This window comes from Saccoglossus kowalevskii, chromosome 8, assembly GCF_978046115.1.
Source record: "Saccoglossus kowalevskii chromosome 8, keSacKowa6.1, whole genome shotgun sequence".
NCBI lineage: Eukaryota > Metazoa > Hemichordata > Enteropneusta > Harrimaniidae > Saccoglossus > Saccoglossus kowalevskii.
The window spans coordinates 19,575,879-19,601,081 of NC_140648.1; the positions used below are offsets into that span (position 1 = coordinate 19,575,879).

The window sequence follows — 25,203 nt, forward strand, 5'->3', positions numbered from 1 at the left end:
AAAGAATATATAAGATGTCAAAGGTTACAAAAGGTGAAGGTTATTTGCAGAAACAATTTATATAATAATACTTTAGCTTTCGATATCTCAACTACGTGTTTCTACACTCATCCCCATATCTAACAAAATGATTACTTGTTTAAACGCATGTACCAAATATAGTCGCATGTAGTAATATGCAGTCATGCGAGGATACGATTTTGGGGAAAATGGTCTTTGTTGGATGGAGTGCACAGTTAATCGCATGTTTAAATTTACAGATATATACACAGTTGTGAGCATGTCAAAACTTTGATTCAAATTCTGCATATTAATATTTAATCTTACGATGTTTTTTGTCAGGTTGTTAGGTCAGCGGGATTAATTGGTTAACGCCAGAGTTGTTATCATTCCTAGACGCAGGCGCCTCGTATGTTATTGTTTTACGCCACGGTGTTCTATTTCCACGCAAACGCTTTGTGTGCCTTTGGCGATTCTGCGCGTACAAATAAACATTTGGTACGAATTTCCTTATCACGCCGTATTTGACTGTCTGTCATTGGGTCATTAGTACTCCAAATATAACTGTCAGATATGGAAATTAGCTTATTCTGATATTTGGTCACGTGCCATTCGCTGGGGCTTAGGATGGTATTGTCAAAATTAAATATAAAAGTGTGGATACACATAACTATTGCTAAGGAAAGATGGTAGGTGTGTAAAAAATGTGATTGGAAAAGCTGGGGTTATCAGGCATTTGAAAATATTATTGCATTTGTAATAAGGTCTTGAATCATATTATATGTATATGATATATCAAACATGTAGGTCATTTTCCAATGGCATATATTAATAATGGCATAGCACTTATACGATCAAGGTCAGATATATATATTATATTATTTGATGTTGCTATGGAGATAGTTGAAGATGACTACAAGTCACAATTTGGACGAGAACTGATAATTTATTTAATAAAAGTGAAGCACAAAAGAGACATGGTCAAAATGAAAATTGAACATCTTTATTTTTAGTTTGTCTCATGAACTATAATTATCCTTATGATATAGGTGAACAAGATGTGTGTTGGCATGGTATTCACCTAAATACAAATTCAAATTACTCCAATCATTTCATATATATGGGCCGTATTTATAGACCGTTTGATAAAGTAATATCGAACCATAATTACTAATATCCAGAAAGTTTTTTCAGTGTGCAATATTTAATAACACTTGATTGTGTAATTTTGGTTTGCTAAAATAAAATTAAAAACAAAATAATTCAAAATGAATCGATTATACATTATTCGAGTAATTATAATTTAACCTTCAAGTATATGGTCATGTACATTCCATCAACAATTATTCAATCAATATTTATCTTTCTATGATATATACACCTGAACTCACAGGAACTACACAATCGAGTTGTTCTGTCTCATATCTTGGTGTTGTCATTGAATTTGACTCTAATGATAACCTTTCTGCTAGACTGTATGGCAAAAGACATGACTTTTAGTAACGTCATAGATCCCTGTTTTCCAAAATGCAAAATCAAGGCTTTTAAGAGAACGTCTTATCTCAACGTTAAAGCGTTGCAGACATCGTGAGAAAAACATCTAGGCAGATGACATCCGATTGTATTTGTTCTATGTAGAAGGTCCCTTCATGAATTCATTAAATTGATATATGGCGGGTGCTACCGTTAGAACAGGATATGTTCTATCCTTGGTCTTAACCTTGTGATCCATATATCATTCCTTTGTACATGAATTGTTGTGAATGCTCATAGAGTGATCAGTTCTTGTGTAGCACATTAATGTCTGTCCTACTGTACACATTGACCTATTTATGTGTGTAAGTGTACCTTGTCCCATGGATATTATTATTGTTATGTCCATTTTTCTTTATTGGAATTCCTGTACGACTATTTAGTTTAGATTGATGAATGAGTATGTCAGTTATTTTATATTTCAGATATGCATTCTCTTCTATGATAACTGTGTTTTGTTTTGTGTGTCTTTGTTTTACAAATATGTATATTAAGATTACAGTAAATGAAAATATGAATTACAAATAATTAAGTTTGTACACAATAAAGTCAGCACGTACAAGAAAGTAATCAGAGTGTGACAGTAAATATTGTCTCGTCCATGAACCAATCTTCTTTAATGAGGTATCGTTTTGCTACACATGTCTTTCCGCCTCTGGATATGCACCTGCAATATCGGTTTTTGAATGGCGTTTTCACATGGATTTTTTTTCTCTTACGGTAAGGGGTATTCCTGTAGGTGAATCTAGATTGATATGCAGATGTATACTGATCTATTATTACAAAAGTTACCAATTTGCAAAAAATGAATATTGGCTCATATCTCAAAAATAATGCATACAATTAATTTATTTCACCCAGGAAGTGCACTTCGATTTGTATTTTCAAAATGTACTATATGATAGCGCCTGTAATTTGAACATAGAAAACAAGTCGGGAGAGACAACATTATCATTCAATGACAGGAACTGTCGCCTGAACAAAAATAAAAGAAACAAAAAAATAACAGCAATCGATACTGCTTTTACAATTTACTTGGCAGGGTAGAGCAAAAGCTTATTTCCTCAATCATCGTTCATTTCTTGCTAAGCATGTGATGGTATGGTTTCAAGCACTGTTTGCAGATTACATGTTAAGCTGCTGACATGAAAACGACATTCAATCCTTCCCTTGAGGGATATTACATCTACAAGTACGCGGATTACTAAACAATCAGTAGTTCGGAGAACTGTCAGTAGCCGACTAACCACAGAAACGGTGTACTTCCTCCATGTGACAATACACGTAAAGTAGGAAATGTGATGTCATTGCACGACATGACGGATTGAATCCGTTCATCCTCTGTGGGTAATATTACTAAGAATCTGCAAACAGCTGCTGCGATGCTCAAATCTGATTTGCCTCTACTGCGCATGTCACTTCTTGGGCTGTACTAGGATATGAACTGTAATCGTACTGTCTCTGGTCTTCGAATAATTATGAGAAGAGAAAATCGTATTACGGCCATGCGTCAACGTTTACAGTCTAATATATTTCCCCCAACATTAATTGACGAGGATTTCCGCACTGTGTAATGAAATTCTGACAATCTGATTGGTCCAAACAAGCATATTGAACTTTTGACACCATGGCTGACTATCGGCTGGGAGGCTCCTTAATGTTTTGAATACGCGTTCATAAATCCCGATCACTGTTTTAGACTCTAAAAACTGCACAACGGATATACGTAATAAACAGGATATCAAATTCCTGATCCTACAATGTCAGATTGCATTAAATTTGTATGGTTAGTTTCATTTGTTCCAAGCATTCAATAAATCAGATTTTGTAGGTCACTCGTGAGATATTTTTTTTTTATATTGGTTAACCTGTGCACATAACTTCAACCGTAAATTTCATTTACATTTACCATAAGGTACATCAGGTCTAGTTGCTTACTTCATTATTTTTAGTGTCTATGTCAGTGGTTTGTATCCACTCAGCCCACCCCCTCCCCCGTCAACAGTGGCCTTGCTACTCTCGTAAAAAGTGTAACGCGGTCAGCTGAGCTATACCTGATGTCAGTCTGCTTTTCGTGTCGTGATGTCGGTATATACCAACGCGTTCTTAGATATAATGTTGCGTTGTGTATCGATGTCCATTATGTGAGTGCATCATAGTAGGGTCTGGACGTGTAGCGGTAACAGTCATGTGGTGTGCATCGGTCCAGGTTATTCAGGTACCCCGTAGTATGTGATGGGTTTAGATTCAGTGAACTAGTTTCATGACTACATCATCCACACAGACAGTGCCATAATATACGGCAAATATGGCATGAAATATTTGAGTATCTCAATCTAAAGATGACTATTAAAAATACCAAAAAAATATATGATTCAATTGACACTTGTAGTTATAAAAAAAATAATTATTAAACTTCGCTGATATAACACTCATGGAATCCCATTTTTATTATCAATAAATTTCAATACAGTTTCTCATAGCCCGTATGATACTAATAACAACTTACAAGGTATGTCATACACCTCCCCGTCTCATTTGTATTACAACCGGGTGAAATAGACGGATAGTTGATTACCGACGATCATGCGATGGGTCATTCAACCTTTCTACGTGTGTCAGAATAGCTCGACAGAAACAGTTTATATTTTTACAGTTAGGAAAATGTGCTACAGTCCTCAAATTACTTTATCCGCTCATTGCACAATCCTGCTTTTTTAAAAGACATTTTCTTACGCTTTATTAAATAATTCCATATACATTTTTCGTCCCCCGCTAAAAATACGGTAATCACTTGCACAACAATCTGTATCGTCGTATTTCCCATCCTATAATGGCGCAGCTTGTTATTTTCTTCTCTCTTTCACTAAGTATCCACCAACAGAGCTTGTCGTCGGCTGCAATTATACTCGTCGCCTTTTATATATTTATTTGTGGGTAAACCTCATTTTATTACTACTCCTTTTTTTACCTAAAACGTTACAACCTTGGGGAGGTAAATTTAATTTTCATACATATTTTGATTGTCCACTAAGCTGAATGTAATTAACTAGCCTGCATAACATGGCGGTATATCTTCTCCAGGGCAGCAGACGACAATTTGTTAGAGACTAACCGTTTCGTTTCACACGCACGTATGACTGAGATTTTGGTGTGTAATACATGGCGATATAATACCATTTTTGTCTGCAGACTAAAATTAGAACATTTCCACAGAACATGCAAATACCCGTGTTCATTAAACCGGAAATGTTGCAGCTTCCATGCACGCCATATTTGTTTGTTCGTGTGTTCGTGTGTTCGTCAACTGTCGTTTCATCTCGTATAATTTTTAAATCCCGGGATAAATGAACGCGTGTCCTAAGCTTTCCCGCCGGCATTACAATTTGGTATCGTTTTCCTGGGTAATTGACTTGTTGTGACTTTTGACATTTCTGGTTAGCTGAGGTCACAGCAATTAACCATCATACGAGGCATGAGCGTGTACATGCAGTTTTTGTTTAGACTGCGTTAATAACAGGAACGCGCGACAGAAGCGCATACACAGCTAGAGAATACCCTACGGGCTATCATAATAGGCAATACAACAAGAAGAACATCGCAAGCAATTTTTAACTACAGAAGATATGAAAAGAGTGGCCTTGTTATTATTGCAGCAGGCCATATGTGTACAGTATTGGAAAGTGAATCTCTACTCCCGCGTGTTTTGTTTATAGGTGGTAATGTTAGGTAATGGTTGTTGTATTCACGTATGAATAAAAGGCACAAATGTTTATCTCTGTTTATCGTCGCATCGACAGTGATTGCTCAAATTCACCTCCACTCAATGCCATCAAACAATTCAATTCAATGCAATGCAATTTATAGAAACCTTCTTTTTTTGTGTGATTTTACAAAATTATTTTAAATTGCACAAAAATAGATAACATTTAATGTGACATATGTCGACTCTCACGCATTGGTTAATTTACTCTCGTGTCGCGTTATCTGCACGACATACAATTGCACTCAGCACATATGTGACTAGGTTGGTATTTCACAGTCTGTCAGAATCGTGAATCGTTTGTAATTTGTAACAAAATAAGAAACATACACAAAACCGTTTGATGTAGTGATACTGTAATAAGTGATTAATGATAACCCTGCAAAAAATGAAATAATAAGAATTACATATGTTACTTTATCGGATTCGTGTATATTATTACATCACAATGCAATAGTATGAATTTCACCACCACTAGGGGGCGACCTAGAGTGCGATATTCTTCATTAACCTAGTTGCCCAGTTTTCTGATGAATTAAACTCATTGCGTCAAAGATTAGACGCAGTGGATTGAGCTTAACCATACAGTTAGACAGCGTTATAGTAGAGTTCGCCAGTTTTATCAATGGAACTGGACGTACAATAAAGGCACATGCATGATGGGATCAAAGGTTATTTCTTCCTTGATGTCTTCGAGAATATCGTCATTTCGATTCTATTTTTTATCGATCTGTCACCCAGTGTATTAACCTCTTTAATCGGTCGTTTAGGTGAATTATATATCAAATAACATGAATTGATACAATAATACACATGTTTCGTCCGTGACGACGCAAACGTTTATTTCTGATCTAAGGTATGATTAGACAAACGTAGCCACGTGACAACGTGGTGTGATTTCCAAGTTATACAATCACAACTACATAGTATTGACAGTTTCCCATAGCTCATAGAACACCCGCTATAGTTTAGTTCTACGTTATATGTATCGCGATCATAAAGAGAAACAGACGATAACGACGATAACGTCTAAATGCCATATGCAATTGCGTTTAGGGAATAACATGAACAGACTTATACAGTTGGCATTTGGGAACAAGTGAATCAAATTTCTGTTGAAATCTGTGATCGCAGGAGTATTGGCGAGAATAATGTAGATCTGAGATCTTCCTTACGGAAATAACATTGATTTTGTCACGCCTCGGCTAATAATTATATATGAGGTGTTTCACGCGAATGCGGGTACAATGCACGAAATCCAACTAAAATGTCTGTGTAATAACTGTGCGTGCTGAGAGGTAAAGGTGAGCATGCCGGACGCTCATTACTTTTAGATTGGATTTGTCGGTACACAGAACCACTAGTTGGAAGTCGTTATTACTGATGTTATCATTCTTGGAAGGTTTTCTGATTACCAATGTTTACAATGCGTATATTACTGTATACTACTTTATTTTAGCCGGAATTCATTTTTGCGGAAAAAACTTTTTTGGGTGTTTTGTATGGAATTTATTTTCAATAATTTTTGACGAGTTGAATGTAAAATATAGACAAAAAAAGTGTATTCACTAGATGTTATTTTCAATGAATCATTTCTTCAGTGAAAATATCGAAAATTATTTTGAAGCGAAATAAATTATTATTAATAATATATTATGAATAACATATTATTAAAGTGAAACAATTGTTTCGTCTATCAATTTGATATCATGGATAGAAAGCTGGCTTTTTTTAACCAAGTACGTTGATCGCAATGAAAGTGGGATATAGCCTATACAAACGGACCAATGTACAACTTGCAATTATCGCATGAGAATGGAAATCGCATGATAATTAACCAAACTGACGCCATGTGAAAACAGCTTTTGTTTCAGATACGATACATCAACCTCCTACTGAACTTGAAAAATGAAATGAAACCCCCTCTTTTTAGAAAATATAAAATCATGATACGAGTTTAAATGTCGTACAAATTTGCCAAAGGTGAAATAGCTCCTAAACATATGTCTGTGTTAAGTAAATTCGAGCATAACTCATAGATATGTATATAATAAATGGAATCAAACATTTAGATTTGTGACGCTATTGGTTCATCCGAGTATAGCTAATCTGTTCTTTGTATGCAAGCTTCCACGCCTCCGTAATGCCTTCACTGATGTCAAGTTGGTGACCTTTCTCCAATCTGTGCTATAAATAGATATGATATAACAGCGTATAATTGCTTGACTTTATACAAGACAATTCGTCATACTTTCGAAAACGATCTGTCTGATAACGTTACTCTCGTGTCAATCACCCTATGAAAGATATCTGCATTCTTGTAGATGTTTATTCGTTCCTTCGTTCTTTCCCAAACAGAGTCAAGCTTTCTCTGGGATAATTTCAACAGCCGGATAAACATATAGCATATAGCATATAAACATTTACTGGGACCAGGAATCTGAATGAAAATAATGCCAACTAAAATAAGACCTATTGGGTATTTTATCGGATATCAAAATTTGTCAGGGCCGTTAAGGAAAAAACGTTCTGAAGTAGTTTTCGAAATCTATATATTTTCAAATGTTTTTTTATGTGATTAAATATGAAAAACGCCTATCAGCGAACAACACTCGACGCGCTCGCTTTATATTAAATACTAAAGCCCCACAAAACACTAATTAATCTATTTCTGGATGATCGAAATGTTATTATAAGATTTAAATAAGATTACTTTCAAGTTATCTTTATTATTTTATAATTAAATGAGATTACTTTCAATGTTCAAGGTCACTTCAATTAACACTTGCAAACCTGACCTGACAATTTGATAAATTATAGTTACGCTTTAAGAATATTATTCAGTTAGAATGTTTTAGACATGATTCTAATCCTTGCAAATATATAATTTTGGATTCTACCTAATAAGGCTTGTGAAAAGCAATTCTACACTGTAATTAATTAATACTACTTTTGCTCAGGTGTTTGTCACTGCTTTTGGACATAAATTTGTTCCAAAACAAACACAACTGGGTAGGTTGTTCCGACCATGATACCATGGCTTCTTATGTGTGTGTGTGGAATATATTCTGTATGTTGCATGTGACGTCACAGATTTGGATTGCGCATGTGTATTTCTGTCATTGTAAGTGTGTTTTCAATACGCGCTATTTCAATCCGACTTTCGAGGGCAGTGCGTTGTATTGTAACGAGGAACGCGTAACCGTATGCCCACTGTGGCGTAGTTGCGAGTTAGAATCTCGCTTGATGCGCGTATATACGTGCATAATGTGTCTGTAAATAATATTTCAACAATTTATCGGCATTTTAATGGGAACAAATTAAGCTCCGTTGCTGGATTTGAATTTCTTCCTTCGTGTGAAGCTTATATTATACGAAGCAAAATTCTGTAATTTCACATTCATTTAGTGATTATATGTCTATGATACATGCATATCCAAATGAACTTGAGATTAAGAAAATTACATAATCTGCTTCATATCTAGATGTGTGCTTTGAATTAGACTTTCAATGTTTTGCTTTCTACCAGACTGAGAAACGAGATGATTTTTTTTTATTTTATCATCAGTGTTTCACCATTTTATAAAAAAATATCCAACTCTTTCCTAAGATTAGCCTCAACATTCAACAAGTTTTAATGTTCAAATATGATAACATTGTTATACAGATGTCCTCAGGTGACATCAATGTTACTTTTCTAATGTAGACCTCAGGTGTCTCACAGAAACTATTCAATTATGACTCCGAATGATATATGGCACTCTTTTTTTCCAAACATCTGACATCACTTTATCTATACTTTGGAGTTCGTATATATATATGTGTTACTATGTACTGTCACAGTGGCGCACATGGTTTGTTTGACCTTATTAATTGCTTGTCAGTTATTTATTTGAATTGTTGTTTCTTCCATGATTTGTAAATTTCCTTTGACTTTTGTGGCTTAATCTACAACATACAATATTCTATTTGGGTGTCAATTTTAGTCGTTGTTGTATTTCCAGAAAGAATCTCCAAGACACTGTCATTTAGGAGACAAATAGTTCACTACATCTGACAAGGGAGTCGTCATTTCTATTGTATAACGAGTATTATAATTTATCCTCGGTTCTATGCACATGAACATTGTAATGGACATTATGTATAGATTTGTTGCCCGTCTGGCTAGGTAAACTTGGTGATTAAACATGTGTCTGTACTTCTCAGTTAAAATTTTACCGTTTTTTTATTTGATATCTGTTTTTTGATATTTTTTAATTTTATGTATAAATAATATAGGTTGGTTGTATAATCGTTCTTAACAAAACTACCAAAAACACTCCTGGAATTTTGTTCGTTATTAATAAAGTACGTTTACTAGCGGTACCAACTTGTTATATATATATGTACATCAGAAAAATGCTCCCATTTAGCATTATTTTCGAAATTGTTGGGGTTGGTCTTCATCGTCTCTTTTTTGAGTAAGCGAGACAATGTAAACATGCCATATAACATATGTACATGTCATCTGATTTGATTTGGACTACATTCAAACACTTTACTTTCAACTCACTGACAGAAGTTATACAAACTGTAACACTAAATCTGTAAAGTTAGGTTAGTCGCATGTACGTCTCGAGATTCCAAAACATCTTGTACATTACACGTGGTTTCATGTCGAATTAGATCTGACCACAGTTAGATCAATGTGAAATAGCAATCTGTAAAAAAAATGGGAGACCTATCCGGTTTTCACATCAGGCACAGGACTCCATTTCCAATTACACTCATATCTCTCTGTTGTCGCGTTACTGGTGTATAATCATTCCTATGTTGCACTGTACATTGGCGCTCTATAAAATGGCTCTCAATTTTGCTGTGTGTTTTTGAAATATCACTCCGTAATCGGCAAACTGTTTTGTTTGGCCAAAGTATTGACAAAGTTCATTTTTTTTTTTATTCTTGCTCCATGACATACAGCTCTCTATATTATCATTTCTCTCATCCAGTAGATTCACACTTTCCAATATTTAAACATAATTGTCACTATGTACACTAACATTTATATAACTTACTGTTAAATGTACGTGAGAATAATCATGAAAACATATTCAGTGGCTTGATGTAAATTTGCGCACGGTGCAGCTCGAGCAGTCGAGATTTTCTGATTTCGGGAAATATTCACCTACTATTTAAAAAAAAATATTACATAATCGTGAGTTATGCTTTTGAATTTAGTGCGCCAATTGGTAAACGACTCTCTTGCGTTTTTTTTTTTTTTTTTTTTTTGGATCGCTATAAATGCCGTATTTGTGTAGGTTGTGATCTTTGATATAGCTTGTGTCTGTAACGTCGCCTAAATTGTATCAAATTGAGTTAAAAACGGACAATGTAAACGGTTTTATGACTGTCGATTTCCCATAAATAAATTAAATTTCGTTTTAAATATCAATCAGCTCATTGAACTCAATATCGGTAACATTGCCATCCACGGCATATCTAAAACTCTCGCAATACTATATCCTTAGAGATGTTACACCCAGCCTCCTGCACTACCAAGGCGCAGTACATCCACTGCGTTGTTGTATTAAAATTCCGCACGAATCACGCCTGTGTTTTTCTCCGTGTCTAATCCGAGTTGATCCAAGTGTATGTACTTTCTCTGCAATTCTCAAGGGAAAGAGAAAATCAAATTTAGTGATTCGCCATCTTTCAACTTTCAAGAGAATGCTATTAAAATTGCCATTTTATCATATCGTTGCGATATAAATCATCACTGCTTGACTTACTTCTCTCTGTACAGTCGCTGTGATTCCGGTTTTTAGAAGGTTAAAACAACACCTTTTCCAGCTTCATTTTCGCGAGTGTTTTATAATAAATAACCTCTTTCGCCGCAAATAATGAAAATACCTTCATAAACAGCTGGATTGTTAGATTCTTTATGACAGCGCAAAAACTGAGAATCGGAATATGAGTAATCTTTGATAGGTATCTGGGTGCCATGGTACTTTCTGTATCGGAGAGGAATTTTAGATAACAGGGTTCAAACCAGTAACAATTTTGCGGCGAATATATATGCGTCAGTATTTATACAGAAGTTTTCCATTTAAAAAAAATCATAATATTACGTAATATCGTGTTGCTCTGTGAACGCATAATCTCGTTTATAGAAAAAAATTAAGTTTTACCGAGCTTTACGTTTCAATACGTTTTGTAGCCTTCGGTGTGATCGTTTCATTTTAACGTTTAAACTTGAAGTGCTGTACAGTCGAATAGATTACACAGAGTTGCAGATCTTAAAATGTCACCGTGTAGTTATAATGGTTTCACTAGTGATTTTGCAATGCTTTCACAAAGGGGAATTCCTCTTACAAATTATCCGAGCAACCGTGTGTTGATTAAATGAAATGTTTCAGACAAGCACATGTGTAAAATTGATCCTTCTGTTTTTGAATAAATGTATGTGTTTTCAATGGTTGGATCTGATATTCTCCCAACAAATGTCGATTTGCGTAATTGAATTTTATAGCGATTACTTACGCATGGTACAAAGGCGAAATCTATCAACATGTAATGGCATGACATTTCTAAAGTGCGCACGCTGTACGTACGTAAGTGAGTTTGTTGGCAAAAGAGCGAAAGTACATCTAGATTAATAACCATGGTTTGGCCTTTTGTTTGGTTTACCAATGTTTCAGTCCGTATATTATGCATTTCATAGGTTTGCTTTTCACAATGTTGAAATGTCAATCTGTTGCAAAGATTGTTATCTCCCCCCTAGTCAGATTATCTCTGCGTACCCGTGAGTGTACCTTGGGGTTAATGGGGCGTAGCAGATCTCCAAATGTCTCCCATGTATTAGCGGGAGTTCTTTGCCCAGCGTTGGACTTTTAAAAGTACATTGTCTTTCGTTAGGGGAGGCAATTGCACATGCTACCTCATTTTTTATTAGGTAAAGGCCGCTCCAGTGTTAACTGTTCTCCGTGTTTTGGTGGGTGTATCTCATTTTTTTTTAAATACTTTGCGGACTGTGATGAGAAAAGCTGTGGTACCTAACACATAATTGCTAAATACAAAAGTTGACGTGTCAGTGACATTTTCTGAAGTACCGGGAACCATCATACTTATCATACCATTAAATACATTTTTTCAACGACGAAAACACTAACCTCGGTACATTTTCAAAGAATTATATTTATGAAAATCTAAATTATTTCAGATGGCAGCCAATGAGCAATCTCGTTTTTGAAGTCGTAACGCATAAACCCCAACCCGAAAAAAGATATTCTATAGTAATATGACATTTAAAAGTTATATTAATCGCGCCGGAAAATAACAATTCAATTCTGATGAGGATTTGCGACCCTGTAGTATCAAATGCATTGAAATACTAAGGACAAAACTTAATGAACTACCCATGAATCATGACCACGATGAACAGGAGATATCGAGAATCATACTTTGATGTGTGCCTGAATTGTGTCGTATACATTAGTGGTAAACAGTATCAAACTTGTAATATGTTTTGTTTTATTCGTCCACCTTATGCTACCGAGCAAGTTTTTTCCAGATATTGAAATGTATTTGTTTGCCATATAGAACAATTGCAAAACGTGAATCGACTATTAGAAATATACATGTTTCTGCTGATTATATTTTTGGAATTGTATATGGGCATTTGGATTGAAAACTGTTCAAGCGAAATGTATTCGTGTGTATTTGACATCACACCGGGCGTTCTTTTTTAAAAAAGGTTATCTCTCTTCTGTTCAACACAATTCAAACAACTATGTTGATACTAGTAATGCGATTCCACGATAGGATATTGGTGGCGGATCTTGTACTGATCTCAGAGGCATAACTTGCAATACCTGATAATTTTATTGTTTTTCTAAGACGACGTGTTTTTATTCTGCCGAGCGAGTAAAAACATGTCTCGCACGTCGGTAGTTAGCTCATAATTGTAACAGGATCAGATGGTGTAGTTACTGCATCGTCCCCAGACAGGTCGCCTTGGGACATTGGCTATACTTGGCTTATTTATGCAACTTTCGAACATGTCTTGAAAGTTTACGTGATAATGTTAATAACTGTTATATCGTGATGTATGCTGTCGTGCACACTGACGTCTATGTGAGTGTTTTTGTGGGTCACCAGCACTGTCTTGAAAAAGAAATCACATATTTTAGTGGTCGCGTCGGAATAAATTCATTTGCCACAAGCTTATTTTCGAGATGCGAACGCTAGTTATTTTTTTCTTTCTTTCTGTTCACAATTTTAGCTAATTATTTTCGTTAGTATGCATGACAATCACCCTATACAAATTGGAATATAGTACTGCATTACAAACTCCGCAAAGTGTATACAGACTACAAATTTCTAACGATGATTTTCTTTTTACTCAACCGCGGTGATATGGACATGGCAACACACATGCCAAATTACCACCTCTCCAAATATCGATTGATACCGTGTATATTACATACTTATTTACCTATGTGTGACATTTCATTTGTGCTTGTATATTAATATTAGTATCAAAATGTTACGCCCATTTTGTTTTTTTCAAAAAAAACACAATTCAGTTTCTGAACTTGCCCATTGTGATCATTGGTACTACAGCACTTCATACTGTGATATTGTGAGCGAGGGAGTCGGGAGACATGTTTTCCGCTCAAATAATGTGTCGTTATCTCACGTCAGCGCGCTCACTGTCTGATCTATGCAACAGAACTCCGAACAGTTCGATTCTCGTTACTTCAATCTCCTTCCCATAGGTCTTTGCGCTTTAAGCAATAGTGCATCAATCACCTCACTACGCACCATCATGTTTCCGCAGTTGTTACATTTCAAACCGAACTACGAAAAGTGGAAAAAAAATATATACGCGTCAACCGAACTATTTATTAATGTCTGACTTCTGTAAACACGTAAATACGAACAATTTTATTGCGGACTATGTTTTGCAAGGTAATATTATTGTAGTGAAATGGCGCACGTGATGCATTAAAACTGGGAAAAAAAACGTTCTTTTAACGTAAATAGTCGGGAGAGAAACATTTCACACTAATTTTACTCAAAGGGATTTCCTAAAAACTCCGTTCATCTTGTTTTCTGGTGAATATATCAATACTATTTATGATTTGAACGAATTCGATTCTCCGCATCTAACAGTCTTAGAACACAAAATTTCTAGTGAGTTTAGAAAGTTAGTCATTTAATTTACAATATAACGCTTCGATGTCTTGGAAAGTACTGCACTTTTCTAACGCTAGCCATGTATACTAGTATTTTATTCTAATTAACTGAAAATGATCGGAGTCAGGGCGTAAAACGTTTTATTAAAGTGATTAAAATAACCGGGTAACCGAGTGTCTTGTAGTTCGAACATATTCGAATATGCAAATGAGTTCTATGCAAAGCTGTTTTGTGCAGTGATGATAAGTAACGCGCATCAAACTGTGCGGAGTTCGGCGTGACTTATCATCACTGCACAAAGTAGCTTTGCATAGAACTCATTTGCCTTTATGAATATGTTCGAACTACAAGTCCCTGACACTTAACAATTATGCTTACTTCATCCGGTTATTTTAATCAGTATAACAATTAAGCGATTTACACCCTAAATGAAGGAAATGTTCGCTTAATTAAATTAAAAGAATCAAATCCGCCAGAAATAGTATTGAAATATTCACCAGAAAACAAGAGTTCGCTCTGCCACCACACGCCGCCATTTTGTGGTGAAAGACTTATACTGCGCGTATTCTTGGTGTGTTTTGTTATTGAAGGACTCCCGTGTTGATTTATTCCTACTAGTTTTAAAATATGTTATCAATAGCTGATACTATTTTTTTCTTAAACGCTCTGAAAAATGTGAAATAGTAACAATTTACCAAAGAAAATTACTTCATCTACAAACAACGCGTACGCGTGTACTACTGTGACGCGTTGTCCAATCATAAGATCACGTGGTGACAAAGATATATTCGTAGAAATAGAACTCTGAAGTCTCGTGGCTCTCTCATTCCAAATGAAATCTTAGAAACCATTTATGTGTAATGTCTATTCATGACTGGGTATACAGTCTGGATATTTGATTATTTTGCTTTTCGTGTGATCAAGCAGTTACCTTATATACATATCACCCCAACATATTAACAGAAAATCAAATAGGCCGCTAATATTCGGCATTAGCTATTCCATGTCCGGGATTTGCCACATAGAAGTCTGCCAACGTTTCCGTAAATGCGTTTAGAATTGCGTGCGAAAATATGACAAATTAAAACTAGTGCCGGATTCGTAGAACACTGAGTTGATCATCATAATTTCACTGTTATGTACTTCTGAAATACGTATACCTTGCCTCAACACACTACTACCATTTCAGTTTCCCGTTAGACACAGTCCAACACGCTGGCCAGTATAATAAGAGTGTGAATGTAACTGCACAATGAACAGTCCGATTTTAATTAAACGTTTCTTATGTGTATTTTGTGCGATTGCATTAAATTTTCTATCTTTTGTAATGTTGTTATATGTTACTGTGCTAATTTGGATGTACACGCAATTGTGTTCATTATTTTAAACAAATCCAATTTGTACATTAGACACATGCTTGGCTGAGCAACGATCTCTTACGAACGCTCGGGCGGATTTCAACCGAAATTGGTATGATCCTCACACATCGGGAGCTACTGTCATGGGGCGAGTGGTTATGTGGCCTCATTAAAATGCAATTCTAAGCTGGCTATCAAAGATGCAGATAGATTACCAATTGGATATTAAAAATATTTGATGAGAAATGTTACGTGAACGTGTTCCTATCAACCATGACCATACATACTAGTTCAGTGTATGATTGTTTTTTTAACTTTTTTTTTTAGTTCAACTGTGATGATGTAGAGGAACTGTTTATATAGAATATTGTTCAGCCCTTGCCCGTCAACAACTAAATTGGTGACTTCATTTGAAAACCGTTAGCCAGAATGCGTCAATACCGTGTATGTTACACTTTGATAGACATATACCCCTCTTTGTATAATTCATAATGAAAGCTTCAATTCTCTATTTTAACGAATAATTCTTGTTATTGTGATATTAAACGCAGAAATTGAAATGTTTCCAAACGTATGAAGTCGGCTAACTATATGTATGCGTTATAATTGCTTTTCAATAGAGATTTATGGATACTGGATGGTTTTTTGGTAGGTATCAAAATTAATGTAAAAGGATTAATTATTCACTGGATTTTAATTTTTCTTATTTCGCTGACTGAAAAAATGCGCTAAATTGAAACCCAGTGAATATGTAAAATTGAGCATAGAACACATTATCTAAATGATAAAACTGTGAATTTAAACCCCACTGAAAATGCCTGAAATGCTAAATCAGTGACATTTAAACCCAGTGAAAATTAGTAATTTTACAGTATTTGAAATAACTATAGCTTCCACTTCAGCTGAACTATGCCTTGAAGCTTTTCTATTAGAGATCCTCCAGTAAAAATACATGTCTGAGAAGTGTGTCTTGCAATGACATTTTAAACACAATAACTCACAGGTGCTGTGCAGTACTAATAGTTGTTTTTAGTTGTTTAAAACATTGCGTTCAGTACTTATGGGTGGGGATGATGACTCTTTCAATAATCCCACAATTCTCTACTACTAGACGTGATTTATAGCCTACTCGTTGCAGTTGTAAATACTTGCTAAATATACATTTATGTTGAAGATGGCCGTAAATCTAATCATAGAAGTAATTTTGCTTTAATACGAGATCAGTTATATGTGAGAGGGGACAGGATGTAAGGCCGTTTTCGAAGAGAGGTTGATAACTTCGTTGATTTCTAATCAGAAAAAAATCATATTATATAGGAGTTTGTAATCTGTATAGTCTTGTTATACAATTATGATGGTTTTGACTTAGGGCTAGTGAAATCTTCCTGCGTGTTTACGTGCGTGCATTCATGATTTACGGTGATCTCAGTCCTGTTCATATCCTGATACTTTTATAGGATCTCACACGCAACGCACAGTGCGATGGAAGCTTATTTCACTTAGTGAAAAAATGTAGTTTGTTTGTTTGTTTCACGAAGTTTCAAGAGCATATAGCATCAATTGTAGCTGTTAACTCGGGTTAGACTGTACAATAAGGCGTATATGTTGTTGGAACATAAAGTTCTTCCCTAGCAGCCTTTATTTAAATAGAGGTTTATATTTGCTGACTATTTGTACAAAAGACATGAAAGGATTTCAAACGATTGATACAATTATATGAACGAGATTTCTTATCTAATTATGTGTTACTTGGGAGTTATGAACCATTATTTTCCGATATGACCTGACCCGCATAAGAATGATGTTCGCGTGTGTGTGTGTGTGTGTGTGTGTGTGTGTTTTCTCTGTACAGTTATATTAACAAGAACAACGTAGAAACATAGACACGAGCCCCAATTGTTTTGTACATTAGTTGGTCACTTTATTAAGTGTGGCTGCTCTGCCAACGTTATGAACTTAATTTCCCATGTCGCTGAAGAAGTCCCGGTGGGATTTCTTCTCAAATTGACTTCGCTTTCGATGGGAATATGTTCTGTTTTTACATTTTCGATATCTCGTGCTGTGTCTGTGTGTGTGTGTGCCGTGCTTGTCAAGTATCATTTCCAAGTGACGAATACTCGTTATAGACGTAATGACTGAGATAGTGTTGTTTACGCTGCACGGTGCATTACGTAGTTGTCGGACGACGGGTGACGTATCCATGTCACCGACGCGTGTGAGGGCGCTTATCTATGGAACAGCTGTATATATATATTGTATAATCACTTTCAATCTCCAATAATATAATCTTGCTCACGATCGTTAGCATAATATTAATTTACACTCAATTCTTATCTACCGTAAACCTAAAAATGTTGTTAGTTTTCGTTCCATAAATGAGTAATGGTGTTGTGCGTGCGCTCTGGGATACTTGTATTCATATTTAACGCAATACATACATAATCGAACAGAAATGTGCAAATATACACGAAATTCTTATTTTATTTATCAATGGTTTCCAGTTTCGGAAATAGATAAGTAATGACAGAATCAATGAAAATTATCACAAAAAATAAGGGCACGATTTTAGCCGAGATGATTTTGCAATTTAGTGATTATTGAGGAGCACTGAATAGTGCTGTCTGTGTGACACCAATAATAATAATCAAATGTTAAACCAATTGAGGGTTATAGTTATCTTCTCGACTGGAGTGTGGCTTCTTTTTACGGAACGGTGATTAAATTATGTCGGTGTTTGAAGTCACGATTTCCAATGGATGAACAATACGTCATATAATTCAGGTCAGGTCTTGTCAATTAAATATACGAGTTTCGAATTCCCCCAATTGTCGATTTCACGATATGAGAGAGCTGTTTTTAGACCAGTAGAACGGTAGCGGTTCTTTTGCATGTTTGCATTTTCAGAGATTTGCTTTTATATTTTAGATTTTGCCCGGTTTCTTTGAATGAATTAGCCCACCATTTCTTTCAAATCTCAGTCTCAAATGCCATAACATGGTATTACATTACGATTTTCAAATAGTCTAAAATAAAAGCTTACGGATACATTCGGGAATGTGGTTTAAAAATAAACTGACTGGGGGTGCGTAACTTTCTGTGCTGGTAACATAGTAGACTCTGTTCTGGTCTTTTGCCGCTCGCTGCGCCACTGTGACTCAGCCTCGAGCGCTCGCAGGTCCGTTTGCTGCATCTAGCTGTGCATGTCAATCATACGAGGTGTGAAAATATAACGTAATCAAAATAACACGTGTATGTCGATGGAATCAGTCATTGAGCACCGGTCCGTAGTTTACCTTGCGTTATACTGATTTAATTTGATACACTCTATATCAAGTGTAAGCACGAATTTATAACTGCGAGTGGGGTGTAATAATCTAAAACTAGCTTGAGAGTGAACTGAAGGACGGTTTAAAACCTCCGTGCACTAGAACGAACGTACGTCTATATAATCACATATGAATGACGTAACATTTTTTTAAAAAGCTTTGCAATGTGGTATGTGATCTTTAACCATCAATGTTTAGAAGTTTTAGTTAAAAACAACATTTCTCGAGTGTAATCCCAACGAATGTGGTTGTAACTGTATCTATATCAGCAGTTGTGTCGAACTGGTGAACAATCCTCAAAAAAGAATGATATTCTTTTTAACCAGGCGCGCACAATCCTTGGTGAAAACGTTTCGGAGATAAGGCTCTCATAAGACGCAAATTGCTTTGGACACCGGGAAATTTTACTTTCATTGAGCTATCGATATAAGATTCGTGTATTTGCCATAAACGCGAGAGAGCTATTAAAAGGCAAACCATTACGTAAGTGGGCGACAGCCTTTGTCGACACGGCTGTTTGGGTCGGCGATTATTGACATAAAACTCGCTAAAGACACTGATCTATAAATTGCTGTCATTCTAAGTATACATACGTGTCTACTCCATATCTTGATAAAGTTCAATTATGCTTGATTACCCGCTGAAGAAAGGTCTTAATATTGACAAGTAAATGAATAGTTATTCAGACCTTTTGAAATATTGGGAAATTGACAGTTGAATTATTGTCTCTCAGTCAAATGCTTCAGGGTTGGCCACACAGTATTTATGTTCGATATCGCGTATCGGTCACGGTAACACATTGGATTATTTTATTGGATTACCGTAACGCCGTAAGTTACAGCGTGCCGTAATTTTGCGGTATTTTATGGGGTATTTTCATCCTACCATATAAGGAAATGGGCATCGGTCGATACTGCCACTGTACTGTTTTCGTGCATACTTTGATGTATCCTCTTAATAACCTCATATTATTTTTACAAACCGCGCCATCAAGGGGCAGACGTTTCTATGACGTAAATTGGCGCCAATAAAAATACAGTTTTTGAAATATTTACTGTATTGTAAATGACAAACTGTAAACGACCAAATTACACGATTATTTGAATAGCAGGGCATTTGTCGTCAAAACAGACGCCTGTCTCTAGGGCGTGATATTTTAGACTTGCACTGGCACATGCCTTTTGAAATATTAGTACTAGTACGTATCATTAATACTAAACGCATGCGCATATGCTTTATTTAATCACTTAATCACAAATCAAAATTACTGTGTTCGAGAAGAAATCATCGGATTCAGTTTAAGACAAATCTTAACAGAATTGTGTATATGAACGTTGTAAAATAAACCAAAATTAATAAACTGAATTATTTTGAAGCAAATTGTATGTACATAATCATACATTGGAAATTTCAAAGCAACATTATTCCTAGATTGTGTTAACTTATAAAAAAAAATTATACACTGTAAGCCATTTAGGAATTGCACACTGATTTGACCTTTGACTTTTGTTCCAATTACCAATTATGATATATTATTTAATTTATAAAAAACCATAGCATCAAATTTGACCCTCATTGAAATAAATACCGGGTTACTAAGAACATATTTTTAATTTTAAAAAACGATATAGCTTTAATCCCACTTTTGCAGCAGTTTAAGCACGTGACAGTTCGTCTGCGATTGACACTTCTGGTGTAACAGAATCCAGCGACTACCACACGAATTCAGTGGTGGCACTGTATCTCGAGGCGAGTGTCAGTTATTCCAGTATCGACTTTGTGAGATACCGTCCATATTCTGTTTCTGTGGCATCTCAGTGGCGGCGGCACCGGAGGCGGAAAAATCAAGCTGAAACCCAATTTGCGCCTCAAAATACAGAAAATAGCATTTCAGGAGGGGCTAGATTTCAAGATCTCGCCCCCATGCACAATGTCGTTCTGCCGCCTCTGCATCTTACGAGCAGTGAACGAGGAGGTGGGTGCTTCATTCGACTGTTTTATCCCTCGTACGAGTGGGTGGTAGGTTAATACTCAATCGGAAATTGACAGAGACTTTTTTTTTACTTCGGAGTACAGCTGCAGTCGACAACATCCTAGAGACAAAGACGATCGTTTGAAACCTCGAGTATATGTTACTCTTTCACGGTAACGTTAACGCATACCATGGGCAATATTACATCGACGTCTTACTTTTCATTGTCAGAAATTGCACGTCGTCAAAATACTTCTGTGCGGTGGTCCACCAACCCCTCCTCGCCTCAATATGACGTGTAATAATAATCACATCACTAGCACAGTGCCTTATATCCGGATATGTTCTTCTCTAATAACAATCGCTTGAAGAATTACCTTATAATTTAAAAAACATACATTTCCTCGCGGCTGGATATACAAAATATTTAGCAAATACCAGGAAAATGACATTAATTAAATTTACAAAATTGATTACTGAGTATTTATAAGGTAAGATAATTGGTAAAACATTTGAGCATTAAAGGAAATGCTAAATAGGGAATAATTTCAAAGTAGATACGATTATTTACGAATTTATTACCTTGTTCGTATGTTTACATTGCTTAATTTGTCACGAGAACCAAGACAAATTGCAAGCTACTGAGATTATGTTGCCAAGACTACGCAGAAAAAAGTATACTAGTAATTAAGTGGCACAATACTAGAGGGCGCACCGCAGTTGTACGTGCTAAATGATCACGTTTTAAAATTAATTAAAATTTGATTAGCAATTAAAACGGCGGACGGCATGTGTCTGTATTTTCAAGTAATGATTGTATGGCATTTAATCACTCCTGTGTTTGCGACTCGTCGCTTTACGAGGACTTAATTGTCTCCCACGGCACGGGATCAATTTTTTTCGTCGTCTGAAATACTGAGTACGTGAATTGTACTGTATTTGACCGTGTGCGAAAAATAACAAGGGCATACAAATGTATTCACGTGCACTATATCTGATCACGTTGAACGTCGGTTAAACACGGAAAACATAGCGCTACTTCACGCAGCTTATACAGTAAAAACAGGAACTACGGCTCAGAAAGGTAACCTACTCCAATTTGCTTTCATTTCCCACAACACGAGAATCAGATACTGTTAGTCGGCTTTTAAGCTGTTTAGTTATTTCGCTCGAGTAATTTTATACTTGAATCTCAAGTTCTTCCACTATTATAGGATTCATTGTCAAAAGCAGCTGTAATCGGCAGAGAATTTAAACACTGGCTATTTTGTTCGCGTTAGCTTTGTTGGAAAAACGCGTGTTCTGGTGTTATCTCCAATGTGTACAGAGTTTATGTGACTCGGTCAGTTTTTAATACAGTCCGTGGAAAGTGTTTATTGAATTATCAATCGTTGCACCCACAAATGTTTCAGACGTGCTACAACTGAACAAGTGGGCTTTATCGATTTTTTTTCAGTGAGCATCCATGCGTCAATCTCCGTGAGATACATCCAAGGTTAGGTACAACACATACGTCATTGGATCGCTGTGCAAATCGATTTGATTCTCTTAAATCGCTGACACTGGGCGTATTCGCAAAATGTCCGTTTATGTTAGTTCGATGTGTGATAATTGGAGTTATACATTCAACCAACAAACCTTCCTCTATAGACGAATGTTATTACCCACGAAATGAATAAATGAAAGATATTCAATCAAAGAATACGGATATCCAATTGCACCATTTGCGAAGCATTTTCTGGGGCGTTATAAAATCTGAAACCGCTCAATTCATGCGTAGAGTCAGCTCCTGTGTTTCAATATCTAAAACACCTGATCTACCCAACAAATTATTCGTAGGATTTTGCTGATGGGTGTACTTTATGGAAATCAGTACACGAAACACCACACCAGCTTCGTCAAGTATATCTTATTCGCCAATAAAATATACATAGTTGAGTGAAAATAATACAGCACATACTGAATGATTAATGTATCGATGTGTGTTTCGTGTTGTACCACGTACATCCAATAGAATTAAACAGCGATTTGACGGCTCCGGGCTATACTACGTTCATGCATCGTATGCGCATGCTTAATGTAACCAAGAAAATATCACAGTGTCGCCAGTATGCAATTCTCTCCCGCCCCTCCTGTAATATGTCACGTCATCCAGTCTTCTCACCAAACTGACAAGTACAAAAAAGTCAATAAAAGAGCAATTTGATTCGAAATTGGAAAGTTGTTCGCCGACAAATAAACGGGCGATAGATAACATTAGTTTATACTGCGTTCTTGTTAATAATAACAACGCGTTAAATCATGTGACAAATTAAACTTAGCCACAGTTATATCGACTATTAGCTGTCCCTGAATTGAATTCTATGCGTCGAATAAGCCGTATTCAGACAACTGCGGTTAAAGAGGGAATATTCAAATAATAACGCTTGTTCATGAGGGCAATGTCACGTTTTATTGCCTGCCCAAGGGATGGTCGTATAATATTGATGATGCCAGAGTCGAAAGCAAGTAACACATTACTCAATAGCATATATACATGATTGTTTGCTGAAAAAAATTAAAAAAAAATTCGAAATACATGTTATTTGACCACTCGCCAGATAAAAATGTCAAAGTGCAGTGGAAATGACTGCAATGGCTATCTCACGAACGTTCTATTCACAGCTCCCTTTGTCATACATACACAATTACTTTGTTAGTACAGTAAGTTTAGTTTATCTCCATGCGAATATTGTGTTAACCCTCACACTTATATGACGATTATTAATTGTAAAGCGACCGTATTAAATAGATTTTAAGTTCACAGTGTGTGATCAATAAATATGCATTGATTAGAGTTCTAATATGTGAATTGCTACAGCAATAGAATCAATAGTGGCGGATAGATTATGTTAACTAATTGCGTTTCCTTCAATTTCTTCTTATGTTTACACTCGAATAAATAAACAGAAAGTTTTGAATGATTACATAATAAATATCTGATCGGGACAATAATGTATGCCATGTTTATGCTTTATTCTTCGAGATAAGTATCATGGTAATCGGCTCGCGACAGTGACGGTTCATTATAGGAATCACGACGAATTTACGGGTCGTAACGAAGACATGCATGATTTCCTTTGGGACGTACTATAAATCAGCGTACTGTATACGCTGCCCGATCCGCGCCGGAGTGAGCGTCGGTTGTTGTTCGCGGCGGTTCAATTACTGGCATCCAAGGAATCCCAGCATGCTAATCTATTGCATGAAGTGAGTTTGACATTTAATTCGCCAAATCTTTCATTCTGTACAATTTTTCTTTCAGACCGAGACACCGCCCACGCTATTGCAACTGGCAGCATCCATCCATCAGCAGTGTGCAGCCATTTTGGATTTTCTAGCTTACCATGAGTGGTTTCATTTTAACGTGATCACCAGCAACGCACCAGGTCACGTGGACTTCCTCCACGAACTGGAGCTGCAGATCAAGCAGCTGAAGAGCTACTATTACCAGTGGCAGATCGCCAAATCGGTGGTCGTCGACGTTTCGGCGAATGTGTATCTTCCAATGCAAGAACTGTCCTACAGCAATACCTCCGTACATATTTTATATTCCACTAGAGAGGAGGCAAGGACTCTTTTCAAATATGCAAAATCCTTCAACTACCTCGATAAGGGATACGTATGGATAGCCGCGGAACTGGCAATGGGAAGCATGGAGAGTCTGCGGAGAGCGCCCTCAGAGTTCCCACCTGGATTAATAGCAGTAAAATTCCAATCGCTAGCGTATAATTTCGAGGAAAGAACAGTCGACGCAGTTTCATTATACAAAGAAACATTCGTTAAATTTTCAAAAACCAGGTCATTTTCATATGACAGTAAAAAAAGAAACTGTAATAATCCAAACGTTAGCGATACGGACTTCTATGACATTTTAAAAAATATTTCCGTGCCGGGGAGAAGCAGTTTTGCATTTACAGACTCGGGATTCGTCCAGAATCCTCGAATAATTTTTGCTAGCCTCAATGAAAATCATATTTGGAAAAAGGTAACTATAACCTTTATTAGTTTTAATATTGTATGGTGGCTAGTACT

The 25,203-nt window shown here is 36.0% G+C and overlaps 1 protein-coding gene across 1 annotated transcript in view; it reads left to right on the top strand.

Annotated features, from left to right (window-relative positions):
* LOC100369511 (glutamate receptor ionotropic, NMDA 2B-like) overlaps nucleotides 1-25,203 on the top strand; it is a 72,231-nt gene that overhangs the window by 35,764 nt on the left and 11,264 nt on the right. Inside the window, exon 2 of the mRNA XM_085502741.1 lies at nucleotides 24,434-25,156. Within this exon, the coding sequence (XP_085358867.1) occupies nucleotides 24,434-25,156 (723 nt within the window). The remainder of the gene's footprint in view (nucleotides 1-24,433; nucleotides 25,157-25,203) is intronic.